Source organism: Pogoniulus pusillus, chromosome 41, assembly GCF_015220805.1.
Source record: "Pogoniulus pusillus isolate bPogPus1 chromosome 41, bPogPus1.pri, whole genome shotgun sequence".
Lineage (NCBI taxonomy): Eukaryota > Metazoa > Chordata > Aves > Piciformes > Lybiidae > Pogoniulus > Pogoniulus pusillus.
This window is the reverse complement of record NC_087304.1, coordinates 2,004,152-2,030,354: the sequence shown is the minus strand read 5'-3', so window position 1 is coordinate 2,030,354 and position 26,203 is coordinate 2,004,152. Positions and strand designations below refer to the sequence as shown.

General features: G+C 66.3%; 2 protein-coding genes across 2 annotated transcripts; one reads left to right on the top strand and one right to left on the bottom strand.

Annotated features, from left to right (window-relative positions):
• The first annotated feature begins 4,903 nt into the window (after positions 1-4,903).
• Positions 4,904-9,198, top strand: ISYNA1 (inositol-3-phosphate synthase 1). Its single transcript, XM_064175004.1, has 11 exons — positions 4,904-4,988; positions 5,604-5,728; positions 5,813-5,974; positions 6,157-6,286; positions 6,363-6,556; positions 6,637-6,786; positions 6,864-7,079; positions 7,185-7,349; positions 7,444-7,557; positions 7,652-7,869; positions 8,771-9,198. Exons 2-11 carry the CDS (start codon positions 5,615-5,617, stop codon positions 8,985-8,987), a joined length of 1,680 nt encoding a protein of 559 aa, XP_064031074.1. The 5' UTR covers positions 4,904-4,988; positions 5,604-5,614; the 3' UTR covers positions 8,988-9,198.
• Positions 9,199-10,121: 923 nt separating this feature from the next.
• On the bottom strand, positions 10,122-24,223 carry SSBP4 (single stranded DNA binding protein 4). The gene is given in 19 exon segments (XM_064174905.1): positions 10,122-11,718; positions 14,954-15,055; positions 15,760-15,788; positions 15,952-16,030; positions 16,145-16,215; positions 16,328-16,373; positions 16,375-16,383; positions 16,478-16,513; positions 16,621-16,666; positions 16,807-16,874; positions 17,568-17,638; positions 17,753-17,822; positions 17,927-17,986; positions 18,166-18,252; positions 18,510-18,599; positions 21,385-21,469; positions 22,545-22,606; positions 22,748-22,820; positions 24,056-24,223. Coding segments are annotated over 19 exon segments (1,170 nt in total). The 5' UTR covers positions 24,112-24,223; the 3' UTR covers positions 10,122-11,688.
• Positions 24,224-26,203: the final 1,980 nt, after the last annotated feature.

Genomic DNA, 26,203 nt, shown 5'->3' with positions numbered 1-26,203 from the left:
GGGGTAGGGAGGGTAGAAAAAGAAGCTGAGGGTTGGGTTGAAGCAGAAGCAGGAAAGGGGAAGGTGCTGGGGGAAAAAAGGCTGCTGGGGCAGGGAGGGTAGAAAAAGAAGCTGAGGGTTGGGTTGAAGCAGGAAAGGGGAAGGTGCTGGGGGGGAAAAGGCTGCTGGGGCAGGGAGGGTAGAAAAAGAAGCTGAGGGTTGGGTTGAAGCAGGAAAGGGGAAGGTGCTGGGGGAAAAAGGCTGCTGGGGTAGGGAGGGTAGAAAAGCTGAGGGTTGGGTTGAAGCAGGAAAGGGGAAGGTGCTGGGGGGAAAAAGGCTGCTGGGGCAGGGAGGGTAGAAAAAGAAGCTGAGGGTTGGGTTGAAGCAGGAAAGGGGAAGGTGCTGGGGGGAAAAAGGCTGCTGGGGCAGGGAGGGTAGAAAAAGCTGAGGGTTGGGTTGAAGCAGAAGAGGTTTGAGGAGCAGGGGAAGAGGAGTCTTGGCTGTGGATGGATGGGCAGAATCTCACCCAGAAGTGCTGCCCTGGCACAACCTCGGGCCCTGGGAGTGCTTCTGATTGCTCCAATGGGATTGGCATTGCCTTAGGAAGCTCCCCAGCTTCTACCACCCTGTTCCTGGCAGCATGGAGGGCACAAAGTTGGGAGAAAGGCTGCTTCTGGAGAGGCAACCAGTGCTGGGTGGAGGCTTGGGGTAGGGGCAAGGAGTTCTACCAGCATGGTGCAGGTTCTCCCAGGTAGGAATTTTGACAGCAGCAAAAAAAGAGTTTGGGAGGGTTTGGAGTTCTTGTCACATCCCTTGGGATTGCAGTGATGGAGCTTCAGGGCTTCTGGTGGCACTTTGTGACAGCAGATGGCTGCCAGGGAGGATGCAGGCCTGGTCCAGGTGCCACCTTTCAGCTTCTGTGCCCCTGTGCCAGGCTGCTGAGCTGGATCTGACATCTGAGCTGGCTCCTGCTGGGTGAGCAGTGACTGTGGGGTGCAGGAGCTGCCAGGTCAGCAAGGTGGGAGCCTGGGGTGGGTGCTGCCTGTCCATGCTCTGACCCCACCCGTGGGTCTGGTCCATCCAGCTCAGGACACAAACAGCATCTGGGCTGGAGCAGGACTTGTCCCTTCCTGCTGCCCCAAGGCTGCCTGCTCTGGGCCTGCTTTCTGCAACACTCCAGCAGTGGCTGAAGCAGGCAAAACACGACAGGACCAACCCACTTCAGTAGCTGCTCAAGACCTAAAATCCTCTGAGCAGCTTCTGGGGTCCTTTGGTAGCTGCTGTGCTGTTGCTTTGGAGTTCCCCCCTCTAACAGGAGAGGAGAGGCACAGGTGAGAGCAGCAGTGGGGCTTGCTTGAGCCCCCCCAGCCTGTGCTGCTCTGCTGCTCCCTTTGCCTTAGTGCAGGATTCTGCCTCCAAGACAAAACAGAGGAAGAAAATAACCCAACCCTGACAACACCTTTCAGAGAGGGCTTGGCCCGTTCCTGTCTCCCTAGCCCTGACCTTGGAGCTGGAGCAGCCTGAGCACCCCTGCAGGGCGGTGAACCTCCCACAGACACTCGGTTAGGGGGCAAGAGCTGAGCCGTGCTGGGTGTGCTGCTGTCCTGCAGGTCCCCACAGCCCCAGGGCACTGGTTTCAAACGCTGCCTCTGAGCCAAAATGCTCCACCCACGACCCCCCTTAGCCATCTTTGATCCCTCACTTGTGTGTTTCGTGCCCGGGAGCTGCCCTGGGCTCTCCGGCTGATGAAGGGCTGGATCCTGTGCGAGGGTGCGAGAAGGGTCCCCATCCCCTCCCGTCCCAGCTTTCCTGGGGAATTCCTCTGGCCCGCTGGCAGCTCCAGCTCTGGCCGGGGTCAGGCACTGAGCTCATTAACTGGGAGCTGCCCCAGTGGAAATTTACTGGCTGCGGCCGCTCTGCCAGAGCCGGGCTCCAGCGCTGCCTCCTCGGCTGTGCCCGCCCGGGAGCCGCAGCAGCTCCAGGCTCTGTCCGGCTGTCCCCAAGCCGAGCCCACCCTGCAGCTTCAGGAAGAGCCGCGGGGACTGGGGTCACGCCAGGGGAAAGTCACTTTGCAGCACACCGGGATGGAGCTGCCCTTAAACTAGGGTCAGGGGGAGGCAGAAATGACCGCGCTGCGTCCTGGCTGCCCCGAGCAGCTCCGAGAGATGCCTGGAAGCTGGCAAAAGCACCCGTGGGGATTTTCCTGGGCACCTTTTGCTGGTGGCTCGTTCACAGGAGGAAGCTCATTAGAATAATTTGTCCTTGACACGGTCTGATGGTTCTGATCCTTCTTGTAGGGCAGCTGCTGCTGCACCTCCACCGCCACAGCTCAGCCACCCTGAATTGCCCATCTGGCCCTTACCATCCCTCCATCTCACCAGCCCTCCATTCCGTCCATCCACCCACCCTCGCCTCTTTCCACGTGTGGGTCCATCCTTGGGCACACAGCGCCCAGAGGGTGATGGCCCAGGGCTAGGGAGGAGAGGACAAGGAGCTGGCAGCAGCCAGCGTGGGCAGAGATAAGGATGACTCGGAGCCTGCCGATTGTTCTACACCGAGGGAGCAAAACCAACCATGAAGGGAGGAAAGCGTGGCCAGGGAGTGCCAGGGCTTTGTGTCTGTAGCGCATAAATCTGAGGCTGCTTGGGTTGACCTTGACCTGCTCGGGGACCGGGGTACCCGGGGGGAGGGGGAGTGTCCTGCCTGTGTCCCCCACAGCCAAGCTTTTCCCAGCGCATGGAGCATCCCAACCAGCAGCAGCTGGTGCAGGATCAGGTCCTGAACCTGCTCGCAATGAGCCACCGGAGAGTTTGCGCCGCAGCGGGGAGCTGCCGGGGGCTCGGCGGCCCCGGTGCCCATCCCCGGGGGCTGAGGTGGTGGAGCAAAGTGGGGGTGGGGGTGGGCATCATTGCTGGGGGAGCAGGCCGGTCGCTATGGCTCCGCGGCTCAGCCTGGCCCCCCGCCAGCCCCCCGGCAGCTGGGGAGCGAAGGCGCTGGGCGCCCGTCCCGGGCTCCGGGCCCATGAGCGCGATGGGCGAGCGGGGAAAACAAGGGAGCCCTGCTCATGCGGTGCCGAGCGTGGGAGGAGTGGGAAGGGAGTGGGGGAGAGGAACAATGATGGGAGATCTGGGAGGGGGGCAAGGCAGAGAGAGAGGAGGGAAGGGGAAAAAAAGGGGAGGGGAAAAAAAAAAAAGAAGAAGAAGAAGAAGAAGGAAAAGCAGTGGAAAAATACCAGTTCTGAGCCCCTGGCAGCGCTGCCCAGACCCTCCCCGCCCCAGGATCATTGTACAAAGAAATGTTATTTTTGTTTCAATAATTCGCTGAGGCAGAGGCATTCCAGCGCGGGGCTCGTTTTGTGCCTCAGCCCCGGCACCAAGGGACCATTGTTCCCCCATGGCCACAGGGCCGGACGCGGGCCCCCCGCCCCTTGTCACCGCCGTGCCCACCGCCGCCTCTCCCCGCGGCCACCCGCCTGCCTGCCCGCTGGCAGGTGCCCCCCAGCTTGGTCCCCGTCCCGTTTGGTGCCAGGAAGGAGGATGGGTGGTGGTGGCAGAGTTTGCGATGCCAGCTTCGCACCCACGGAGCCAAGGCCGCGGGCGAGCGGACGGGTGGGTGGCGGCGGCACGGAGCAGAGCTGTCCTCGCCACGTCTGCGGGGAGCGGGTGGGGAAGGGGCCGGGGCGTTGCTCCTGCTCCGGGGGCTCCTTTGAAGCGGGGCCCGCCCATTGAAAGGCAGCCGGGCCCCCGAGGGGCACAGCAGAGCGGGGGTGCCAACCACGGCCCCTCGCTGCCACGCTGCCCTTTCTCGGGAACAGCCCCCGGGCACCCCCAGCGCTCCCATGGCACATCTGGGGTGTGGTCGCACACAGGGCACGGCTGTGTCGTGCCCACCCCTCCCCCCGCCAGCATCGCCGGCGGCTGCTCGGGTGTGGGGACCGTAGTGGGAGGGACTGTGCCAGGAGCTCCAGGGTGCCAACGCCATGGTCTTTGGGGTGCCAGAGTCTCCAGGGTGTCCATACTGAGGGTTGCAGCGTACCAGGGGCACCGGAGTGCCCTTACTGGGGGTGCAGGGTGCTAGGGTGCCTGAGACTCTGGGGTGCACACGGAGAGGCTACAGGATACCACTGCCGAGGCTGGTGGAGCTCACATGCCAGGGACTGCAGGGTGCCGCGACTCAGGGGCGTTGTGCCCGTGCTGGGGCCTGCAGGATGCTGAGGTGCTGGCACCAGGGGCTCTGGGGTGCCTGTGTGGAGGGCTGCAGGGTGCTGGTGCAATCAGCTTTGGGGTCCCATGCTTAGGGCCGCAGGCTGCCAGGATGCCGATGCCATTGGAGTGCTGGAGGCTGGAGGGTGCTGTGGTGCCAACGGCAGGGTGTGCCCATTTAGGGGGCTGCAGGGTGCCCGTGCTGGAGGTGGCGGAGTGCCAGGGGCTGCAGGACAGCGGTGCCGGGATGCCCATGCCGGCGGCCGTGCCAGGGACTGGTAGCACCGTGGGAGCGGACCCGGGGGCGGGGGCCGGTGCCGTGGGAAGCCGCGGGGACCGCAGTCCCGCAGGAAGCCGTCTGTCCGGGCTGTCAATAGTCGGAAGGCGGCGGCGGGACCCCCAGTCCCGGGCACCGGTCCCCGGAGTCACTTCCCCTTCCCGGGTCAGCGGCCGCTGCCCTCCCGCGCCCCCATCTCGGTAAAAAGCCGCCCGGGGGGGTCCCGGGGCCGCCCCGCACCTGCTGCGGGGCCGGGAGCGGAGGAAAGCGGGGAGGACCGGGGAGGACCGGGGGAGTCCTGGAGGTCCGGGGGGGGGTCTGGTGCCGGGGGCGGCTGGGCACGTGCAGGGGGCGCGGGGGGGTGGGGGCGGGGCAGAGGGTGGGTCCGGGGCGGGGCGGGGCGGGTCCTGGGAGCCGATTAAGCGGCGGCAGCCGGAGCGGCCGCAGCCGCGATCGCACCATCCTCAGCGGGGCAGCACCGGCACCGCCACCGGCAACTGGCACCGGCTCCAGCGCGCCCGGCCCGGCCGGTGAGTGTCAGCGAGGAGGGTGGGGGCAGCCTGGGAAAGGACTTACTTGGTCCTTCCGTCCCGTGTCCCCGGAGCCGTGATCCCCAGCACCCCTGGAAGCGGCGACGGTGCCCGTGCCCCTGTCCTCTCCGCTCTCTGCCACCCCAAGCAGCAGGGACGCTCCCTGTCTCCGTGTGGGCACCAGGGGCCAGCCCTTGTCCCCATGTCCCCTGCACCTAGTGCCGCCGCAGGGAGACGGCCGTGACCCCTCTGCCCTGCATCTCAAGAAGCGGAACCAGCTCTGTCCTTGAGTCGCCTACGACAGTTCCTCGTCCCCCGTGTCGCTCCGTGCCCCCTGCTGCCGCAGGCAGCGACTGGCAGAGAAACCTCCTGCCTGCCCCAGCACCACCTCTCTGCCTTGCTAAGGGCTCCCTGAGGTCCGGGATGAGGGCGAGTGTCCCCTCCAGTCCCGGGTGCTGGGAAGGGGCCACGGTGGCAGCCTCACCACCGCCACGCTGGGAGACCGCGGGGCACAGAGCCAGCGGTGCCGGAGCTTTGCCCCAACAGGGCGGGGGGCCCGGGGCCAGCCCAGCGTCCCAGGCCTGCGAGGCTGCCACCCATTTCCTCCCCTTCCAGCTGCAGGAACAATGGCAGAGCCCTTCCTTGTGGAGAGCCCCGACGTGACCTACAGCAAGGAGTTCATCGAGGCGCAGTACACCTACAGCAGCGTCCACGTCTGCAAGGAGAACGGCGTCACCAGGGTACGGCCCCGGGGCAGCGGGCAACACCGCGGCGCTGCCACGGCCCCGCTCGGACACGAGTGTCCCCTTGTCTCTGCCCCATAGGTGAGACCATGCTCGACCCGCTTCACCTTCCGGACAGCGCGGCAGGTCCCTCGCCTCGGCGTGATGCTGGTGGGCTGGGGGGGGAACAACGGCACCACGGTGACGGCGGCGGTGCTGGCCAATAAGCTGGGCTTGTCCTGGATGACCAAGACGGGGCGGAAGGTGGGTGTGCTGCGGCCACGGTGACGCGGAGCTCAGCTGCTCGTACCTCCAGCCAGGTCCTGCATCTCGGTCTACTCTCTGCCACTGTGGAGGTGGTCTGCAACCACAGGCCCCCGTTTTGGGGGTGCTGAAGACCCCCCCTCCCCCAAGCTGATGGCTGGTCCTTGTGCTCTCCATCCCAGAAAGCCAACTACTACGGCTCCCTGCTCCAAGCCTCCACCGTCTGCCTGGGCACCGGCCCCACCGGTGATGTTTATGTGCCCTTCCGGGACCTGCTGCCCATGGTGCACCCCAACGACATCATCTTTGATGGTAGGTGGGGCACGGGAGAGGCCCCGCAGCCGGGCGTGGGGCACCCTGAGCAGTTCGGTCCCCTCTTGTCCCCCAGGCTGGGACATCTCTTCGCTGAACCTGGCGGAGGCCATGCGGCGGGCGGAGGTGCTGGACTGGCAGCTGCAGGAGCAGCTCTGGCCCCACATGGAGAAGCTGAAGCCCAGAGCCTCCATCTACATCCCCGAGTTCATCGCCGCCAACCAGGAGGAGCGGGCGGACAACGTCCTGCGCGGGTCCATGGCTGAGCAGGTCCTGGCGGGGTGGGGACACACACAGAGAGGTGGCAGGGAGATGCCGCCGCTGACACATGCCCCTTGGCGGTGCCCCAGGTGGAGCAGATCCGCAGGGACATTCGGGACTTCAAGGAGAGGAGCAGGGTGGACAAAGTCATTGTCCTCTGGACAGCCAACACCGAACGCTTCTGCGACGTCGTGCCGGGGCTCAACGACACCGCTGACAACCTGCTGCAGGCCATCGAGGTCCGGGGACAGGGGAGGTGACCAGGGGGGTGGCTTCACCACCTTAGCGCTGCTGAGCCCACCCCGTGTCCCCGCAGCGAGGCCTGGAGGTGTCCCCGTCCACGCTGTTCGCCGTGGCCAGCATCCTGGAGGGCTGTGCCTACATCAATGGCTCCCCCCAGAACACCTTCGTGCCCGGGGCGGTGGAATTGGCCACCCAGCGCCGAGTCTTCATCTGCGGAGACGACTTCAAGTCTGGCCAGACCAAGCTCAAGTCAGTGCTGGTGGACTTCTTGGTGGGTGCTGGGCTCAAGGTACGTGGGGACAAAATGGCCTGGGGAGGGGGGGGAGCGGACGGACACGACCTGCCTGTGACGGGTGGGGGTGGGGGGAGTGACCTGCTGGCACCTCCTGTCTAGACCAAGTCCATCGTCAGCTACAACCACCTCGGGAACAACGATGGGAAGAACCTCTCAGCCCCGCAGCAGTTCCGCTCCAAGGAGATCTCCAAGAGCAATGTGGTGGATGACACAGTCCAGGCCAACCCCATCCTCTACGGCCCCCAGGACAAGCCTGACCACTGCGTGAGTTGGGGGTCGGGGGTGGGGGGGGGAGTCGGGCGGCACACGGACGGTGCCGGTGGGGTGCCGAGGCGGTGACTGGCACACGGCGCTGCAGGTGGTGATCAAGTACGTGCCCTACGTGGGGGACAGCAAGCGAGCGCTGGACGAGTACACCTCGGAGATCATGATGGGTGGCACCAACACCATCGTCATCCACAACACCTGCGAGGTGCGCGGGGGGGGGGTGCGGGTGTGGGCGGGGTGCCCCGCCCCGGGGCGGGCGGTGCGTGCCCAGGGCGCGGCTGAGGCTGCGGTGCCCGCAGGACTCGCTGCTGGCCAGCCCTATCATCCTGGACCTGGCCATCCTGACCGAGCTGTGCCAGCGCATCACCTTCTGCACCGAGGCCGACCCCGAGTTCCAGAGCTTCCACAGCGTCCTCTCCATCGTCGCCTTCCTCTGCAAGGCGCCGCTGGTGCCCGAGGGCACCCCCGTGGTCAATGCCCTCTTCCGCCAGCGCAGCTGCATTGAGAATATCCTGAGGTACCCTGGGGGAGGGCGGGAGGGGGGCGGGGGGCGTGGGGTGTGTCCCTTGCTTGCAGCTGCCTCCTCCCACCTACCCCAGTGCCCATGGCGGCATCCAAGGCTTGCAGAGATGTCCCAGGGCTTGATACCCAAGGTGCCAACGCCAGTAGGTGCCAGTGCCTAAGGGTTCCATGAAATCTCCAAGCCCCAGGGTGCTAGTGCCACCAGCAGGCCCCAGCGCCCATCACCAGTGGGTCCCAGTGCCCATCACCAGCAGCTCCCAGTGCCCATCACCTATTAGTCTCAGTGCCCACCACCAGTGGGTCCCTGTGCCCATCACCCATAGGTCCCTGTGCCCATCACCCATAGGTCCCTGTGCCCACCACCAGCAGCTCCCAGTGCCCATCACCCATAGGTCCCTGTGCCCACCACCAGCAGCTCCCAGTGCCCATCACTCATAGGTCCCTGTGCCCACCACCAGCAGCTCCCAGTGCCCACCACCAGTGGGTCCCAGTGCCCAGTGATGCCTGATGCCCAAAGGCAGTGGTCTTAGTGCCTGGGGTGTTCAGTGCTGGTGAGTCCTGGTGATGCCCAGCACCAACAGGTCCCAGTGTGGATGAGGTGCCCAGTTCTGGGGTGGTGCAATAAGAGTGGGTCCCAGTGCCCACACCAGTGCCTCTCAGCACCACTGAGGTTTCAGTAGCTGATGCCCATGGCTGTGCCCCACACCTATGTGTTCTGGTGCCCAGCATGATGGGTCCCAGTGCCCAGGCTGCCCTCACCAGCGTGTCCCAGGTCCCAGCACGCAGTGTCCCCAGCACAGCTGCCTCGTGGCACATGGGGCACTCGGTGCCACCCTACCTCTGCCTTGCCCAGCCCCGGCGTGCCCACCCTTGAGCCCTGCCTTTGCCTCCCGCAGGGCCTGCCTGGGGCTGCCCCCCCAGAGCCATATGCTGCTGGAGCACAAGATGCAGCGGCCGACGCCCAGCCCCAAGCGCTCCTGCCCGGGGGGGGGCACCTGCCCCCTCAGCCCTAAGAAGACATCGATGCCCACTCAGCTCAACGGGCACCCCTGTCCTGGCACCCCCCGGCCTGGTGCCCCCCGCACTCCCCTCCACGTGGATGGAGCTGACTAACAGCAGAAGCCTTTTTGTACTTCATAGCAGCTTTATAGAAGGGGGGGGGGGCGGTGGAGGGGGGTGGTGGTGGATTTGGGGTCTGGTGGGGAGGGGGGGGGCCACGCCCTGTGTGCCCCTCCCTGCCCCGAGCACTCGGTGCTGCCCAGCTCCGATGCCAGCTCAAACTGTGAAGCTTTGTACCTGCCAATAAACCTGGAGCACAGCCTGACCCCACCCTGCTCACTTGGCTACTGCGACCCCCCCCTCAGCCTTGTGATGCCCCCCCCAGGCTCACTTGGCTACTGCGACCCCCCCCTCAGCCTTGTGACACTCCCCCCTCCCCGGCTCACTTGGCTACTGGGACCCCCCTCTCAGCCTTGTGACACTCCCCCCTCCCCGGCTCACTTGGCTACTGGGACCCCCCTCTCAGCCTTGTGATGCCCCCCCCAGGCTCACTTGGCTACTGGGACCCCCCGCCTAAAAGGCTCACTTGGCTCCTGGGACCCCCCCCCTTAACCCTCTGACCCTCCTCCTCCCCCCTCCCCCCCAAAGCTCACTTGGTTACTGGGACATCCCCCCCCCCCCCCAAAAGGCTCACTTGGGTCCTGGAACCCCCCTTCAGGCTCACTTGGTTCCTCGGACACCCCCCCCAGAGCCTTGTGACTGTCCCCCCCCCTTCAACCTTGTGACTCCCCTGCGGCTCACTTGGTCCTGGGACACCCCCCCCCAGCCCTGTGAGCCCCCCCCAAGGCTCACTTGGTTCCTGCCCCCCCTTCCTTAGCCTTATGACCCCCCCCCCCAAGGCTCACTTGGTCCTGGGACACCCCCATTCAGCCCTGTGAGCCCCCCCAAGGCTCACTTGGTTCCTACCCCCCCATCCCTTAGCCTTATGACCCCCCCCAAGGCTCACTTGGTTCCTAGTCCCCCCCTTTAGCCATTTTACCCCCCCCCCGGCTCACTTGATTCCTCCCCCCCCCCCCCCTTAGCCTTCTGACATTCCCCCCCCCCCAACCTCACTTGATTCCTGGGACCATCCCTCAGCCCTGTGCCCCCCCCCCTCAAGGCTCACTTGATTCCTGGGCGCGCCCCCCCCCCCTCCCTTAGCCTGTGCCCCCCCAGCCCCGGGCCCAGCAAGAGGCAAAGGTTGGCAGCTTCTGCAAAAGAATCAAATTACATTTATTGATGGGGGGGGGAATTGTTTTTGTTGGGGGGGGCTGGGGGTTGTGTGTTTTGGTATTGGGGGGGGGGGGATGTGCCCCCCAGTTTATTTTCATAAGCACTAAAGGCTCTGAGGACTAAAAACTGGGGGGGGGGGGGGAGGGGTCCCTACACAGAACCACTACGTCTATGGTGGGCACTACCCCTAGGGGCAGGGGCGGGGGGGGGGGGGGCACAATGTGGGGGTCCCCTCTCGGTGTGGGGCTGTACAGAGGGAGGGGTCCCGGGCGCAGGGTTGGTTTGGGGGGGAGGGAGGGGGGTGTGGGGGCTGAGGGGGGGCAGTTTGAGGTCCTTTCTGTTATAAAAGAGGAGGAGGAAAAAAAAAAGAGAACCAAAAATCCACACCAAAAAAATGTCCTTCATAGTAAAATTGTACAGGGGGGGGCTTGGGCGGGGGGGGGCAAAGGTAGGGGGGGGTGGGGGAGGGCCCCGGTCTGGCACTCGGGGGTGGGGGGAGCTGGAGTTGGGGATCACAGTGCTGGCTGAGCACACAGACTGGGGCTGGGGGCCAGGGACCCCTCCCCTCACCCCGGGGCTGGGGGGGGGCTGCTCTCTGCACTGGGGCCTGCCCTATAGAGCGCTTGGGGGGGGGGGGGGAGGAGATGGGGAGGGGGCAGGAGTGCAGAGGGAGGGGGACACACTATGGCTTAGCATCTCCCCCACCCCCTCACACCCCCACCCCCCCCCCGCCTAGCCTGGGGTACCCCTGGCTTGGGGGAGGTCTGCACTTGCACTGGGGGGGGCTGGCAATATGCTCCCTCCTCTTCCCTCCCTCCCCCCCCGCACCTCGGGGGCTGGGGGTTGGCTATGTCCCCCCCCCTAGACTGCCCAGCAGGGAGGGCACTGCAGGACCTGGGGGGGGGTCAGACCCTCCCAGACGGGGGGGGGGGGGCTTGGCTTATTAGCATTCAAGCTAATTGCATGAGGGAGAGGGCAGTGCTGGGCCCCCCCCCCCAAATAAAATCCCCCTCCCCGTGCCGGGGGTGTGGGGGTGCTGCTGGCACCACTGCCAGGCAGCGAGGGGAGGGGGCTCAGTGCCATGAACTAACACCCCCCCCCCCCAAATAAATCCCCCTCCCCACTTCGAGAGTGTGTGTGGGGGGAGCACAGTGCCATAAAATGCCCCCCAGATCCCCCCCCCCCCCCAAGTCTGGCACCACCCGGGATGGGGGGGGGGAAAAGCCAGCCCCAGAGCCTCCTTACTGCACCCCAACTCAGTACCTGCCTCCAACCTGGGGGGGGGCAGCGACAATGTGGGGGGGTCCCAGTGCTGGGGGGGGGGAGGGGGTCCCTTACCCATGGCGGGGGGGGGGGGCACAGGACCCTCCTGGCCTGTGAGCGAGTCTCAGTTCTGCCTTTTTGCCTCGGTTTGGGTTTGGTTTTTGAGGGGGGGGTTGGGGGGGGAGGGCTTCGTGAATCCTTCTGGAGAGTTTTTTTCTCGGGGGGGGGGGTTCGGGGTGGGGGGGGGGGGCGGTGGCTGCCGGCGGCCTCGGCGCTGAGCTCACACACTCATGGTCATGCTGGGCGAGTACTAGGGACAGGGGAGACACCAGTGGGCGTGGGGGGGGGGGGGGGGGTGGATGCAGCCACACAGCGACACAGCACTGCCCCCCCCCCCCCCCCAGCGCCCCCCTCCCCCAAATCCCCCTCGAAAAATATATTGACAAAACCAAAACCAAACAACACCCCCCAAAAGAAAACCTACCCCCCCCAAACCTCACCCCCCCCAAAAGAAAACCTACCCCCCCAAACCTCACCCCCCCAAAAGAAAACCTACCCCCCCCCAAAACTCACCCCCCCAAAAGACAACCTACCCCCCCAAACTTCACCCCCCCCAAAAGACAACCTACCCCCCCCAACCTCACCCCCCAAAAGACAACCTACTCCCCCCAAAACTCACCTCCCCAAAAGACAACCTACCCCCCCCCAACCTCACCCCCCAAAAGACAACCTACCCCCCCCCAAACCTCACCCCCCCAAAAGACAACCTACCCCCCCAAAACAAAACCTACCCTCCCCAAACCTCACCCCCCCGAAAGACAACCTACCCCCCCAAAACTCACCCCCCCAAAAGACAACCTACTCCCCCCAAAACTCACCCCCCCAAAAGAAAACCTACCCCCCCCAAACCTCACCCCCCCAAAAGAAAACCTACCCTCCCCAAACCTCACCCCCCCAAAAGACAACCTACCCCCACCAAAACTCACCCCCCCAAAACCTCACCACTCCCAAAAGCAAACCCCACCCCCCCAAAACCTCCCCCCCAAAACCAAAACCCACACCCCCAAAACCTCACCCCCCGAAAACGAAACCTACCCCCGCCCCCCCCAAAACAAAACCGACCCCCCCAAAACCTCACCACTCCCAAAAATAAAACCCACCCCCCCAAAAAAACCTCACACCCACCCCCCAAAAGAAAACTTACCACCCAAAATCTCACCCCCCAAACCAAAACCCCCCCAAAATCTCACCACTCCCAAAAATAACCCCCCCAAACCTCACCCCCACCACCCCCAAAGTCAAAACCTACCCCCACAACCCCCCAAAAGCTCACCCCACCCCCTAAAAGAAACCTACCCCCCAAAACCTCACCCATGCCCCCCCAAAACAACCTCCCTCAACCTCGCCCCCACCCCCCCAAAACCAAAACCCTCTCACATCCCCCCAAACCTAACCCCCACCACCTCCCAAAAATAAAACCCACCCCCCCAAAAAAAACTCCACCTCTCCCCCAAAAATCCATGCCCCCAAAAAGTAAAAACCACCCCCCCAAAAATAAAACCCACCCCCCAAAACCCCACCACCCCCAAAAATAAACCCCAGCCCCCCCAAATAAAACCTGCCTCCACCCTCCCGAAAATTAAACCCCCTCCCCCCAAAAGATAAAACCCACCCCCAGCACCCCAAAAGCTCACCCCCACCCCCCCCAAACTAAAACTCACCCCCAGCACCCCAAAAGCTCACCCCCGCCCCCCAAACTAAAACTCACCCCCAGCACCCCAAAAGCTCACCCCCGCCCCCCCAAACTAAAACCCACCCCCAGCACCCCAAAAGCTCACCCCCGCCCCCCCAAACTGAAACCCACCCCCAGCACCCCCAAAAGCTCACCCACACCCCCCAAACTAAAACCTACCCCCAGCACCCCAAAAGCTCACCCCCGCCCCCCCCCAAACTAAAACCCACCCCCAGCACCCCAAAAGCTCACCCCCGCCCCCCCAAACTGAAACCCACCCCCAGCACCCCAAAAGCTCACCCCCGCCCCCCCAAACTGAAACCCACCCCCAGCACCCCCAAAAGCTCACCCCCCCGCCCCCCCCAAACTGAAACCCACCCCCAGCACCCCCAAAAGCTCACCCCCGCCCCCCCAAACTGAACCCCCCCCAGCACCCCCAAATGCTCACCCCCGCCCCCCCCAAACTGAAACCCACCCCCAGCACCCCAAAAGCTCATCCCCGCCCCCCCAAACTAAAACCCATCTCCACCCCCCAAAATAAAAACCACTCCCACCACCCCCAAAACTAAACTCCACACCTGCCCCCCCAAAACTCAAACCCACCCCTCCCACCAAAACACGAACCCACCCCCCCCAAAATAACCCCCCCCACTGCACCCAAAAGATAAACCCCACCCTCACTCCCCCAAAAAATGAAGCCCCCCCCAAAACAAAAACCGACCCCACCCCCCCAAACAATAAACCCCACCCCCTGCTCCCCCAAAAATAAAGCCCACCCCCCCAAAGAACAGACACCTCCAGCACCCCCAAAACCAAAACCCATCTCCACCCCCCCAAAAAGCAACACCCCCCCAAAATAAACCACACCTCCAAATAAAAATCACCCCCTCAAAAGTAAAACCCACCCCCCAAAAACCCACCCCCTCGAAACTAAAACCCAGCCCCCCAAAAGTAAAACCTACCCCCGCCCCCTCAACCCCCCCTCAAAACTAAAACCCACCCCCCCAAAAGTAAAACCCACCCCCCCAAAAACCCACCCCCTCGAAACTAAAACCCACCCCCCCAAAAGTAAAACCCACCCCCCCAAAAACCCACCCCCTCGAAACTAAAACCCACCCCCCCAAAAGTAAAACCCACCCCCCCAAAAACCCACCCCCTCGAAACTAAAACCCACCCCCCCAAAAGTAAAACCCACCCCCCCAAAATCCCACCCCCTCGAAACTAAAACCCACCCCCCCAAAAGTAAAACCCACCCCCCCCAAAAACCCACCCCCTAGAAACTAAAACCCACCCCCCCAAAAGTAAAACCTACCCCCCCTAAAACCCCCCCCAAAACTAAAACCAGCCCCCCCAAACTAAAACCAGCCCCCCAAAGTCAAACCCACCCCCGCCCCCCCCCAAAACAAACCCCACTTCCACTCCCATCAATACTAGAACCCAACCCCCTTAATGTATAAACCACCCCCGCCCCCCCATGACCCCCCCAAAAGCAAAACCCACCCCCACCCCCCCAAAAACCCGCCCCCACCCCCCAAGCTAAAACCCACCCCCGCCCCCCCCCAAAACAAAACCCACTCCCACCAAAACACAACACCTACCCCCCCAAAAATATCCCCCCCCGCACCTCAACCCCCCCCCCCAGCCCATCCAAACTGAGCCCCCCCCTCATTGCCACGGAGGGGCTTTAGGTGCTGCCCCTGCCGCGTTCCGACTGCCACCCTGCCCCCCCCCGTCCCCCCCCTCTGCCACCCTGCCCTCCCCACCCCCCCCCGCCGGCGCCCCCCCTTGCCTGCCCCCCCCGGGGGTCTCTTACGCTGTCACTTTGGAAGGGGTTCAGGAAGTTGCTGCTCAGCTCCGCCTCGTCCCGCGGCGTGCCGGGGGGGTTGCTCAGCGCCCCCAGGTTACTGGGGGAGCTCTGGGGGGGGGGGAGGGGACTTGGTGTGGGAGGGGTCCCACTGCACGGGGCCGGGGTCAGGAAACGAGGTCCCAGTGCATGGCGGGGGGGGGTAATAAAAGGGGTCCCAATACATTAAGGGGGGGGAGCTAATAAAAGGGGTCCCAGTGCATGGCGGGGGGGGCTAATAAAAGGGGTCCCAGTGCATAGCGAGGGGGGGCTAATAAAAGGGGTCCCAATACATTAAGGGGGGGGAGCTAATAAAAGGGGTCCCAGTGCATGGCGGGGGGGGCTAATAAAAGGTGTCCCAGTGCATCGTGGGGGGAGTCTAATAAAAGGGGTCCCAGTGCATGGCGAGGGGGGGGCTAATAAAAGGGGTCCCAGTGCATGGTGAGGGGGGGGCTAATAAAAGGGGTCCCAGTGCATGGTGAGGGGGGGCTAATAAAAGGGGTCCCAGTGGATGGCGGGGGGGGTGGGGGGGATGCCTGTGCGTGGGGGGCCCAGTGCATGGAGGCGGGGGGGGGCAATAAATGGGGTCTCAGGACGTGAGGGGTGCAGAGCTCAGTGTGTGGAGGGAACCCCAGGAAGCAGCAGGGGTGGGGGGCAAAAAATGTGTCCCAGTACATGGAGAGGGGATCCAAGTGCAGGGGGGGAGGTGCCAGCGCTGGGGAGGTGCCAGCGCTGGCGGGGGGGGTCCCAGCACGGGGGGGGTCTCCCACACTCACCTTCGGCAGCCCATCCATGTCCCCGGAGCCTGCCAGGACATCAGCAGCAGGTCAGTGACCACCCCCACCCCGATCCATGTCCCCCCACCAAGTCCTCCTTGTTGCCCCCCCGCAGTGGGGGTCCCGCAGACGGCCACGCTGTGGGGGCAGTCTGGGGGGGGGTTGCTGGAGTTGGGGGGGGGCTGTACCCACCTAAGGACCCGTTCATGTGGTGCGGCTCCATCGCGCTGATGCCACCCATGGGACCCTCAGGGCCGGGTCCCATTGGGAACTGGAAGGCAGAGGGGTGGGGGTGAGCACTGTGGTGACCCCGTCCCTGCCCCCCCCCGCCCCGGAAATTCCCATCTCTGTGCCCCCCTCCCCCTTCCCAGCCCCCAGCACTCACGTTGGGTCTGCTCCCCCCGGGCCCGATGGGGTTCATCATGGTGTACATGTTCTCACTGGAGTTGGTGGAGTCTGGGGGGGCACACACCGAGGGGGGGTGAGCATGGCACCCCGCATTCCCCTCCTACCCCCACCAAAATGCCCCCCACCCCTGTGCCCTGCCCCACTCCCTGCAGACACTCACCTCCAGGGCTGGGCAGGATTGGGGTGCCGGGGGGGCCACCCCCCCCCAGGAGGGCCCTGAAAGGGGGGAGAGGAGGGAGGTGGGTTGGGGAGGGGGGCACAGGGGGGTTGGCTGCAGCATGCCCCCCCCCCAGTGCACCCCAGTACTCACCACGTAGTTCCCAGGGGATGAGGAGGAGTAGGCAATCTGAGGACGTGACACAAAGGTGGGGGGTCAGTGGGGGGAGCACAGAGCCACCCCCATGGCTCCCATCTCCCCCCCCCCCGAATTCCACACATCCCCCCCCCACTTACGGAGTTGGCGTTGGGGTTGGGCCAGGGCCCGCGGCCCCCAGGGCCCCTGGAAGGCAACAAGGAGTGGTGAGGGGGAGTGCCTGGGGGGGGGGGGGTCCCTGGGCCCCCCCGACCCTGTGCGGCCACCAGCTCCCCCCCCGGCCAGCCGCGGGGTGGGGGGCACGTGGGGCACCTCGGGGGTCTTACATGTTCATGGCAGGCATGCCCGGGCCGGCCAGCGAGCTGGGGGGGGGCCGCATCCCGCTGCCGTAGGTCTGCAGGGAGAGCAGGGGGCAGCAGGGCTGGGGGCGGCCCCGGACCTGGCCCTGTCCCCCTCGCCCCATCCCTGTCACCGACCCTATCCTGACCCCTTCCCAACCCCCATCCCTGTCTCCATCCCTGCATCCCTGTCCCCAACCTCTGCTCTTGTCCCTGTGCCCCACATCCCTGCTGCCACCCCTGTGTCCCTCCCTGACCCTGAATCTATCCTTGTCCCTGTCCCCACCCCCATCCCTGTCCCCAGATCTATCCCTGTATCCCCCCCTGCCCCCACCCCCATCCCTGTCCCCAGATCTATCCCTGTATCCCCCCCTACCCCCACCCCCATCCCTGTCCCCAGATCTATCCCTGTATCCCCCCCTACCCCCACCCCCATCCCTGTCCCCAGATCTATCCCTGTATCCCCCCCTGCCCCCACCCCCATCCCTGTCCCCAGATCTATCCCTGTATCCCCCCCTGCCCCCACCCCCATCCCTGTCCCCAGATCTATCCCTGTATCCCCCCCTACCCCCACCCCCATCCCTGTCCCCAGATCTATCCCTGTATCCCCCCCTACCCCCACCCCCATCCCTGTCCCGACTCCTGTGTCCCTGTCCCCGGATCTGTGTCTGTTCCCATCCCCATCCCCATCCCTGTCCCCGTCTCCAGCCCGGTCCCTGTCCCCACCCCTGCGTCCCTGTCCCCTCTACCTGTGGGGCCATCCCAGCCATGCCCCTCGGGGGGTTCATTCGCTGCATCGGGCCCCCCATGCCAGGATGCCCTGTTCAAATTGGGGGGGGGGGGGAAACCATGAGACCTTGCAGCGCCCCCCCAGGTCGCTGGGGGGGATGACAATGCGGGGGGACACCCCGGGACAGCCCCCCCCTAGACTCACCCTGTGGGCGTGCGGCTGGGTCCATGGCGCTGGGCAGCAGCGGCTGGGAGCCAGGGACACCCACGGGGGGCTGCGGAGTGGGGGGGACAGGGGTCAGAGTGCTGCGGGACCTCCCCACGACCCCAGTTTTGGGGCGGGGAGGAGGCCGTCGGGTCCCATCTGCCACCGTCTCACCTGGTTGGGCATCCGGAGCGGGGGCCGGGGGCCGCCAGGGTAGCGAGGGGACATGAAGGGCTGCAAGAGAGGGGCCTGGGTGAGCTGGGGCTGGGGGCTGCAGCATCACCCTGGGCGGGGGGCGGCTGGGCTGGGGGCTGCAGCATCACCCCGGGCGGGGGGCAGCGGGGCTGGGGACTGGGGGGGGTCCTGCGGGCTTTGGCGGGGGCCGGGGGCTGCCGGGCTGTGCCCAGCCTTACCTGGCTGTGCGGCCCCAGCATGGGGGGGGCCCCGGGGGTGTGGGGTGGAGGTTGGGCGTGGGGCGATGGCTGAGAGCCCGCGGGTCCCTTCAAGAGAAACAGAACAGGGTTACGGGGGGGGGAGGGGGCGGTTGGGGGCACCCCGGCGGGGGTGTGTGGGGGGGCACAGGGCTTAGCCCCAGCGTGGCTGGGAACGGGACAGGGATGGGGTGGGGGCAGCTGTGCCGTGGAGTGTGGGGGCCCAGGGTGCTAATCCCCTCCCGCCCCGGCTGCACACGCAGTACAAAGCCCCCCCCAGGACCGCCCCCCTGGCAGGGGTGTCTGTTGCAGCCCCCAGTGGGTACCTGAAAGAAGGCAGGGGGCATAGGCCCCCCCGGCATGCCGTCCCCGGGGGGCAGGTTCCCCATCACCGGGCTGGGGGCCGCCGCCGCACTCTGCAGGGAGAGGAGAGCTCAGCACTGGGGAGGGAGGGGGTCCCAGTAGCCCACTCATGTCCCCCCCCCACCCCCATCGCACCCTGCCCCGAGCAGCCCTGAGCAGGCAGTGCTGGATCTGCCCCCCAAGCTGTGCCCCCATCCCTGGCACGGAGAGGGACACCAGGGCTGGTTGCCCCTCACGGTTCGGGGTCGCCAGGGTGCCCCATGTGCCAGCACGGCCCCCCGTGCCCAGCAGGCACCGAGCTCACCCTGTGCGAGCGAGAGGGCAGTGCAGGGAGAGACCAGCACCATCCCTTCCCACCCAACTGGGGGGGCTGTGGCTGCCCCAAGGGGACCCCACGGGGCTGGTGGGGCTGTGAAGTGGGCAGGGGGCCCTGGCCCCCCACTCGCCAGCCAGGCTGGGCCGGGGGCAGCGGTGCCGGGGAGGAATGTGCAGGCTTCCGGCGCAGCCACGGCGCCACAACTGCTTCCAATTTGTGGGGGAAGAGGAAGAGGAGGGGACCCTGCACTGCCCCCTCCACCCGGGGGGCCCCACACAGCCCCACAGCCCCTGCCAGCCCTGTGGGGAGCACTGAGGCCTGGGTGCGCTTGAAGTGTGGGGGGACATCGCCCACTGGTGATGTGGGTGCTGCGGGTGTGGAAATGGGTGCCCAGCATGGTGCCCAGCAGGGAGCCACCACTGTGGTCCCATCACCACACCCAGCATGGTGCCCGACACGGGGCTGTCATGGAGCCACCATGGAGCTCACCACGGCCCCACCAAGGTGCTCATGGTGGAGGCCATCATGGTGCCAATGCAGTGCCCACCCACTCTTGCCCATCCCAGCATGGCACAGGGGACCAGTTACCAGGCAGCCCCACTGCTTCACCCTCCAGCTCCAGCCCTACAAGGTGGGGGGGATGCTGCCCCCCCCCCCCCCCATGGCAGGGACTGAGCTGCCCCCCCCAGTCACTCAGCGATGTAAAGCAGAGTTGCCATGGCAACAGGTTGGGGAGTTTCAGCTCCTCCTGCAGGCTCAAGGTCAAGAGGGAGGAAATAGTTGGGGGGTGGGGGGGTGGGGGGTGCACGGGCTGGGGCTCCCCATGCTGCCGCACCCCAAGGGGTGACCCCAGCCCCCAGTCTGGTGCTGGCTCTGCCACCACTGCTCCACACTGCCATGCCCAGGCCAGACTCCCCCAGCGATGTGTGGTCGCTGTCCCCACAGTGCTCCGGGGGGCGGTGGGGGGTCCCACTGCACCACCGGAGGTGGTCGCACTGCACCCTGAGGCAGTCTGGTCAAGCAGCACCCACGGGAGGGCACAGGGCACCCTCGTGGGTACCAGTTTGGCTGTAGCACCCGACGAGCATCAGATAGGGATGTAGCTGTGCCAGGCATCCCACGGGGCGCAGCGGGGGGGCTTTGGGGGCTCCCCCCTCCAGCAGTCCCCAGCGGTCCCCAGCTCTGCCTGCCAGCCAGCACTGCCATGGCAACGCGGCCTGACCCGCGCCATGTCCCCGGCGTCACCGCACCGGCAGCAGCCTCATTAATTCCAGCATGGAAATCAGCTCTGCGCCTCGCCGGGGGCTGGGGGCGGCGAGGGGGGGGGCCTGCTGCAGCCCTGCCTCCCCCTCGCGGCGCTGGCGTGGGCACACGCGTGTACCCACACACACCCACGGGGACCCCGCAGCACGGAAGGGCATCCCGGATGGCAGCGTGGCCACCTCCCCCCAGCACAAGCTGGGTACTGCTGGGCCCAGCTCCAGTGGGATGGGGAGGGGGTGGGAGGGCAACGCGTGGCTCACAGCCTCCTGCATGCCCTCCACAGCCTAAACGTCAGGGCACCTGGCATCCCACAGCATCTGACATCCCCTGGCACCATGGATACCGCAACATCCTGCCCCTCCACTGCACAGCACCGCAGACCCCACAGCATCCCATGGGGCACAGCACCCTGCATGCCACAGCATCCTGAATCCCATGGCCTTCTGCTTCCCCTGGCATCCCACACCCCTTGGCACCGCGGATCCCACAGCATCCCACATCCCATAATGCCAAGAATCTTACAGCATCTCACATCTCTTGGCACTATGGATGCTGCAGCATCCCACACCCCTGGCACCACACACCAGCCCCAGGCATGGTGCCCCCAGCAGCCCCCACAGTGGGCCCTCGCCGCCCCAGGACCCGGTTCTGTGCCCTCCAGCCTCCCCCCCCCACATTTGCCCGCAGTGCTGGCAGGAGTGGGCACACGCCGGCTGTTGACTCTGTGCCAATGATTAACTCGCCAAAGGCTGGCACTGATAAGGAGTTGTCAGTGCAGGGGGTGGGCAGCGGGGACCCACCGGTGCGCGAGGGGAGGGTCCCATTGAGCCGCAGGACTGCGGCGGCCCCTGGGGCACAGGTGAGGAGGGAGGACTCAAGCCCTGCTGGGGTGCCCTGGGTGGGGAAGCTCTGCCCACACCATGGTTATGTGCCTAGATCCAGAGCCGAGGGGGGGTACCTGTCCCCTGGGGGGGTCCCCTGTTCCCTGTGGGGTTGGTAGCGGGGGATGGGCACGCCAGGGTCTCGGGGTGGGGGGGGAGCTGACCCAGGCCCCCAGGGATTACCCCCCCCTGCCTTGCACAGCCCTGCAAAATAGGTCACCCAGGCTGGCAGGCTGGGGCTGGCACAGCCGCCGTTAACCCCCCCCACGCCGGCCTCCTCGGCACGGGGGGGCTGGGCTCGCTGCCGTGTCGGGGGGCGGCGTGGCAAAGAGGTGGGGGCGCAGCGTGGCACAGAAGCCCCCAGCCCCAGGTACTCACATAGTCATGGAAGGCTTTGGCCTCGCTGGAGTGCTCGCAGGTCTCCCGGCGGTCGGGAGCGGCGCAGTACAGATCCCAGAACACGCTGGAGGGGGCGAGGGGGGGGGGCAGCAGGTCAGGACATCCCCGCACCGAGCTGCGGCCCTGCCCACCCCCAACCCCCCCATCCTCACGCCGAGCGTCATCCCCGCACCAGCTGAGCCCTGCCGCGCTCATGCCACTGGTGGCCGGGGCGGGGTGGGGGACGCCGGGGCTGTGCGTGTGCCCCCGCCCCGGGCCGGCGGCGGCCTCCCGGCTCCAGGCCCTGCTTTCCCTGCCTCTTCCCTGGAAACGGTGGCTGCAGCCGGAATTCCTGGGACTTTACATCAGGCTGCAGCATCCCGGGACAGGATGGGGGGGTGGGGGGAGAGAGGGGACCCCTCAACCCGTGCCCCCCACCCTGGGTGCTGACGGGACCACCAGGCGGGTGGTGCATGTTTCCCCTCCCCAGCGCTGTTCCTGGGTGCCCCCCCCCAAGTGTGGGGAGTGGAGATGCCGGCAGCAGGAGGGTTAAAGGCCTGGCAGGCGCTGTGTGCCCCCTCCCTTTGCTGCCCCCCCCGCCCCCCCCCCCCCCCCCCTCCCCATAAATCACCAACTAATCATTTATTGGAAATGGCTTAAATGTGGCGGTGGCGGCACCGCGGCGCCCGGCACGGCCGCATCCTGCACCCCCGCTGAGCATCACCCACCCCCCCCCCCGCAGCAGCCACAATGGGCAAGGCGAGACCCCCACACACACTCTCCGGCATGATGCCAACCCACGGGACGCCCCTCACCATCCCCATCACCCCCCGCGGGGTGCTCTGCTGGGGCCCCTCCGGGTGTGGGGGGTCCGGCCCTGGCCTGGGGACCCCCCTCCTTGCCCCACGCTTGGTGCCAAATTGGATCCATCTGGAGGGGCCGGGGGCGGGGTCTGAGGTGGGGCGGGGGGGTCTGAGGCGTAGCCGGGATGTGAAGGGTCCCCCCCCCCGAAATCGCTGATGGGAAAAGCAGAGCGGCAGGTTTATGGGGTACGAGGTGATGTGGCAGCGGCGCGAGGAGGGGGGCAGCCCCCAGCCCCAGGTCCACCGCCATGACGGGGGGGTCCAGCCCTACTCCCGCACCCCCCCCCTCAAACTCACCACCACCAGGAGTGCAGGAAGCCGGGGGGCTCGCCCAGGGTAATGTTCTTCTCCCATCGGATCTGCAGAGAGGGGGGGATCAGCCACTGCTTCCCAGCCCTGGCACCCCGGGGGTCGCTCAGGGAGCTGGGGGGGCTCCAGGCTCCCGAGTCCGCGGGACGGGGGGGGCAGGAGATGCTGTGTGTGTCGTCCCCCCCCCTTACCTCTGACAGGAAGGTCTGGGCCGATTTCTGGGCCCCCACGTGCAGCAGGTACTCATAGACGTACAGTGCCAGTCTGTGGGGACAGGGATGGGCGGTCAGGGCCTGGCATGGCCCCCCAGGGACCTGCCACCCCCGCACTGTGGAGACAGCATCCCCACGGCCGTTACGGTGACAGCCTCATCCCACAGACCACAGGCCGGGGGGGACACTGGGTGACACGGGGGACAGCCAGGATGGAACCCCCCCAGGAGATGAAGCTCAATTAAAGAGGGGGATTTGATATCACCTCCCTGCAAGAGACCCCCACAGTGACACCGAGTCCCACGGGTGACATCGGACACCTCTCCACAGCAATCGGCCCCACCGGGGTGGCCACCCCCGGTTCCGGTTGCTGTGGGTGGGATGACTCAGGGACGGGTGACACATCCCACGCGGGATGTGGCCGCGGGGCAAATGTCACCCTGGGGGTCTCCTGATTTGGGACCTTCTGGGGCATCCCGGGGCCCCATCCCCGGTGCTCCATCACCTCCTCGGCAGCGAGGAACAGGACCCACGGGGAATCCCCGGGGATACCTCGGTCTGCGGGGGGCCATCGTGGGGTGCAGCCCTCCCTGGCTCTCGCAGGTGCCCTGGGGGCAGCCATGGCACCGAGCATCTGGCTGCGGCGGGGATAGGCATAGAACGCGAATGTCGGGTCACGCCGCCGGTACCCCGAGAGATGACGAGGATCGAGGGGGGGCATCACGGTGCCCGGTGACCGGTGCCCCAGAGGATGGCAGGGGCTCGGTGGGGGGGGATCGCCATGTCCGGTGCCCCGGAGAACGGCAGGGACCTAGGGGAGCATGACCGACTCCGGGGCGCGGAGAACGGCAAGGACCGGAGCGGGGGGTGAGGGGGCATCGCGGTGCCCGGTGCCTCGGGGGATGGCAGGGACAAGGGGGCACGATACCCCGCGTGATGTAGCACACCGGGACACATCACGGCTCTCGGTGCCGCGATGGATAGCAATGCCCAGGTCGGGGGGGCATTCCTGTAGGCCGGTGGATGTCGCGGACAGGGGCACATTCTCGGTGGCCCCGGGAACATCACGGCTCGCGGCGGCCCCGGGGACGCGGCAGTTCCCTGTTCCCGGGCTGAAGCCCGACGGCTCCCGGTGCTCCCCGACAGGGCGGGGCGCATGGGTCCTCCCGCCTCCCGGTACCCCCCAGAGCCCCGTATCCCTCCCTCTCGTCCCGCTCCCCCGGCAGCCGCCCCGGCAAACTTCCGCGCCCCCGCTCCGCCCGCCCCCGCCGCCGCCGCCGCTCTCACTTCTCCCGGGCCTGGCCGTCCGAGGGCACACCGGAGCCCTTGCTCTTGCCGTACATGCTGGGGGGGGTGGGGGGGAAGGCGACCCGGCCCCCGCTTGTCAGCGGCCCCGGTGCCGCTCCCGGCTCCCCGCCGCCATCCCGGCCCCGGCCCCGGCCCCGGCCCCGGCGGCTCCGGCCGCGCCGCCCGCGGGGGAGCTTGAAACCGCCGCGCCGGGTCCCGGCCCCCCCCCCGGCTCTTCCAGCAGCCGCCGTCCCCCCGCCGCCGTTAAAAGGGCGATGGCAGAGAATGGGGGGGGTGGTGGGGACCGCAAAGGGGTGGAGAGGAGAGGGAGGGACACGGGGGGACACCGACACGGTGGTCACAGGGACATGGACACGAGCGGAGGTGGACACGAAGAGATGGACACAGATATGATGGTCACAGAGAGACGCAGACACGAAGGGGTGAACAGTGACACACAGGGACATGGATGCGAAAGGGTGGACACGTGGGGATATAGACACGAACATGAGGGGACACGGGCACGAGGGGGTGGACATGGACACGGACACGGTAGTCACAGAGCAACAGGGATGTGAGAGGGCGGACGTGGGAGGACATGGACATGAGAGGGTGGACACAGTGGGAACACGGACACAAGGAGGCGGACACGGTGGTCACAGAGGGACACGGGCACGAGAGGGTGGGCACAGACACGAGGGAGTGAACACGGACACAAAGGGACACGGACGCGAGCGAGTGGCCATGGAGGGTCATGGCCACAAGGTGGCAGACACGAACACGGCGGACACAGGGATGCGGACCCGAGAGAAGCAGGATGAATGGAAATGGGCGCAAGGGGCACAGAGGGTCAAGAAAGGGAGAGGGTGGGCATGGATCGACTCGACCATGGGAGGGACTCGGACACGGGGGGTGGGACACACACAGCTGACAGACCAGGCAGGACGTCTTCATCCCTGTCCCGTCCCGTCGCCCCCGAGGCCTCTCAGGCAGCTGGCAGCGCTTGGGGGCAGAGCCCTCAGCACCCCAGGAAAGGTCTTGGGGAAATCCAGCGGTGGCCAAGGAGTGATGCAGTATGTGGGGGAGATGCAGCCCCCCTGCCCCCCACGGGGCTGGCTACGCCCTGGCAGAGTGACATGGGACAGCAGGACCCGCCTTGTTCCTCTTCCCCTGCCTCTGCCGGTGCCGGACGGCGGAGGGGCGGCTGGAACGCAGGCGAGTTTGGGTGCTGGGGCTCGGGGGGCCACAAAACCCCACCTGCCGGGCCCCCTGGGTGCTGCCCTGTCCTGGAAGAGAGGGAACAAGGTGGGTGGCAGGCCGGGCTGCGCTGGTTTGCACCGGGAGGGAGAACCCAGCACGCTCAATGGGATTGGGATCCGTTCAGGCAGGTCTTGCTGACCCCCGCCTGTTTCTCACCAAGGTGCCTGGTGGAGCGGAGGGGCCATGGAGCGCTCTATGTCCCCCCTCATGCTGCTGCTGCTCCTCGTGTCCCCCGCGTCCCCCTGCTTCACCGTGCCACCGGACGCCCCGGCAGAGCTGGACTTGAGCAACAGCAGCCAGGGATGCCCCGAGCTGGACTGGAGGCTGTTCGCCAGGCAGCGCCAGCTGCTGCTGAGCCACAATGGCATCGTGGCGCTGCGCCCCTCAGCGCAGCTGGCACCGGGGCTGGAGAAGCTGGACTTGTCCTACAATGGGCTGCGGGGGCTCCCGGTCTCTTTCCTGAGTCAGGCGCGGGGGCTGCAGCAGCTGCAGCTGCAGCACAACGAGCTGCAGGAGCTGCCCCGCGACTTCTTCGCCAACGCCACGGCTCTGCGGAGCCTGAGGCTTGAAGGCAACCCCCTGCCCGCTGTGCCCCCCAGCGCCTTCCAGCCCAGCCTGCAGCACCTGTTCGTGTCGTGCCGCTGCGACGTGGCGGGCAGCATCCTGGCACCCTGCTCCTGCTCCCAGTCCCAGTGCACCGTGCCCCAGTGCCGCTGCCTCACGTCTCACCGTGGTACCTTCAACGTCACCGATTTCCACAGCAGGGAATGTGGGATCAGCGTGGGGCTGGCGGCTGGCCTGGCCGTGGCCACCGCGGGGGTCCTCACCGTGCTGGTGGTCGTTGCCGTGGCCTGCTACCGCTGGAGGAAAGTGGCCATCAGTGCTGCT